At 38.0% G+C, this 2,641-nt stretch overlaps 1 protein-coding gene across 1 annotated transcript in view; it reads left to right on the plus strand.

The window, feature by feature from the left end:
- LOC107698053 (26S proteasome non-ATPase regulatory subunit 1) overlaps nt 1–2,641 on the plus strand; it is a 44,325-nt gene that overhangs the window by 1,708 nt on the left and 39,976 nt on the right. The window contains exons 4-7 of the mRNA XM_016498966.1: nt 194–363; nt 839–1,047; nt 1,302–1,445; nt 1,527–1,753. Of these exons, the coding sequence (XP_016354452.1) occupies nt 194–363; nt 839–1,047; nt 1,302–1,445; nt 1,527–1,753 (750 nt within the window). The remainder of the gene's footprint in view (nt 1–193; nt 364–838; nt 1,048–1,301; nt 1,446–1,526; nt 1,754–2,641) is intronic.

The raw sequence follows: 2,641 nt of genomic DNA on the forward strand, positions 1-2,641 counted from the left end.
TTTTATTCTATTTATATTTATTTAGTGAATTATATTTTGTTTTTTATTTAATTTAAATGATATCATTTTTAAGGAAGAAGTATTACCATTACAATAATACTACTGTAGTGTAATAGTGATTAACAATTTCTGAAACATTTCATATGAATGTTTAGGTACTTTTGAAGTGATGAACTGTGTTTTTCTCTGTCAGCGAGGTCCTGTATGAGGACGAGACGTTTCGTAGCAGAGCGTTTGCTGCACTGGTGGCCTCTAAAGTGTTTTACCACCTCGGGGCTTTTGAGGAGTCTTTAAACTACGCTCTGGGCGCTGGAGATCTCTTCAACGTCAATGACGTTTCCGAATATGTGGAGACCATTATTGGTAAGTGATCAGCGCTCTCTCAAATCTATTTGAAAGAAATGAGTACTTTTATTCAGCAAATTGATCAAATTTGACAGTAAAGACATTTGTAATGATGTGAAAGATTTACATTTCAAATAAATGCTGTGCTTTTGAACTTTAGAGTCATTAAAGAAGCTTGAAAAAATATTAAGCAGCTGTTCTCAACATTGATAATAATCAGAAATGTTTCTTGAGCAGCAAATCAGCATATTATTATGATTTCTGAAGATCACGTGACACTGAAGACTGGAGTAATGATGCTGAAAATACAGCTGCGCATCACAGAAATACATTACAGTTTAACAGATATTCACACAGAAAACAGCTGTTTTAAATCATAATAATTTTTCACAATATTTTAGTTTTTACAGTTTTTTTGATCAAATAACCGCAGCTCTGGTGAGCAGAAGAGACTTACCAGCCTTTTTCACTGTGTTATCCTTTTGCCCATCAGCCAAGTGTATCGATCATTACACCAAACTGCGCGTTGAGAACGCCGAGCTGCCAGAGGATGAGGAGAAGAAAAGCATCGATCCTCGTCTGGAGGGAATCGTCAACAAGATGTTCCAGCGCTGCCTGGGAGATCATATGTACAAACAAGCCATCGGCATCGCGCTGGAGACTCGACGCTTAGACATCTTTGAGAAAACCATCCTGGAATCTGTATGCTATTTATCTGCACAGTCTTACATCAAATATTAATAATAGAATATTAATACACTTTTGATGAAGTTGCACCATGTGACATTTTGCCACTTGTTGCACCATATGACTTTGATTTTGTGGACAGTAGTTAAAGAAAAAAAAAAATATATATGTGTGTGTGTGTGTGTATATAGGCATATGTTAATGAGCTGTGATGTCAGAACCCCTGTGATGTCAGAACCAGTTTTCAGGCCTTGTTTGGTTTCCTACAGAATGACATTGCTGGTTTGCTGGCCTACAGCCTGAAGATCTGCATGTCCCTCATGCAGAACAAGAAGTTTCGTAACGACGTTCTCCGAGTTCTCGTCAAGCTGTACATGAACCTGGAGAAGCCTGACTTCATTAACGTTTGCCAGGTGACCTGTCCTGAGCGGATTGATCTTTATCCTGCTGTGCGTTCAGAGATTCATCTCTGACGCTGTTGTTTTTCATCATAGTGTCTGATTTTCCTCGACGACCCTCAAGCTGTGAGCGATATATTGGAGAAGCTTGTGAAAGATGATAACCTCCTGATGGCCTATCAGATCTGCTTTGACCTGTATGAGAGCGCCAGCCAGCAGTTCCTGTCCTCTGTCATTCAGAACCTGCGGACCGTGGGCACACCCATCCCCGCCGTGCCCGGATCCACCAACACCGGCACTGTGCCCACCCAAGACAAAGACAGGTACACATGTTACTGCTTCCATATTGGTGTATCATTGATGTTGAGAGAACAACTGATAAATAGGGCTGGGCAAAAAAACTGATTTTTCGATATATCGTTTTTTAAAATGTGGTCGATTCAATATCGATTCTCGAAGGCCACGAATAGATTTTTTTCAATATTTATTTCCACAAACATTGAACATAAGATTTACGTTAATCTTATTACTAGTCTAATCCACTAGATGTCACCCCCTTATTTGCCTTGCGCGATGTTACAACGGAGAGTCCGTCATTCATTCATTGCTTAAAATATCGAATTGGAACATCTGAATCGATACCCAGCCCTACTGATAAATCAGTTTAGAAAATATCTTATCTGTGTGTAATGCAAATAAATGGGTGCCAGAATTTTGACGTTTCAAAAACACATACAGCAATCATGACAGTAATCCATACGACCCCAGCAGATGAATCAGTGTCTTACAAAAACAAATGGTCATTTTCTTAACTAGAAATAATTGCCTCTGGCCAGCTGTCATATGTGTTCACGAGAGGGTCAAGTTTACAATGTTTCTTTAGTGAAGTGTGCGTGAAAATACGGAAATGCTATTATCACTTTTTGAGACTGTCACATTGCACTGATATCAGTTAATCAGAGAATATATGAAAAAAAATTAATAAATAAAGTTTAAATTTTAAAAACTTATACAATAAAATATAATTACTTTTTTTTAAGATAAGAAAATTAAGCCTATTTTCCCCAGAAGTTTGCATTTATTATAATGTGAAAAATAACTTTTGTTCTTATGTATCATGACTAGGGGTGTAACGGTACACAAATATGACAGTTCGGTACGTACCTCGGTTTTAACGTCACGGTTCGGTATGATTTCGGTACAGCAGGGGG

The sequence above is a fragment of the Sinocyclocheilus anshuiensis genome, unplaced genomic scaffold, assembly GCF_001515605.1.
Source record: "Sinocyclocheilus anshuiensis isolate Anshui unplaced genomic scaffold, SAMN03320099.WGS_v1.1 scaffold1501, whole genome shotgun sequence".
In the NCBI taxonomy this organism is placed as follows: domain Eukaryota; kingdom Metazoa; phylum Chordata; class Actinopteri; order Cypriniformes; family Cyprinidae; genus Sinocyclocheilus; species Sinocyclocheilus anshuiensis.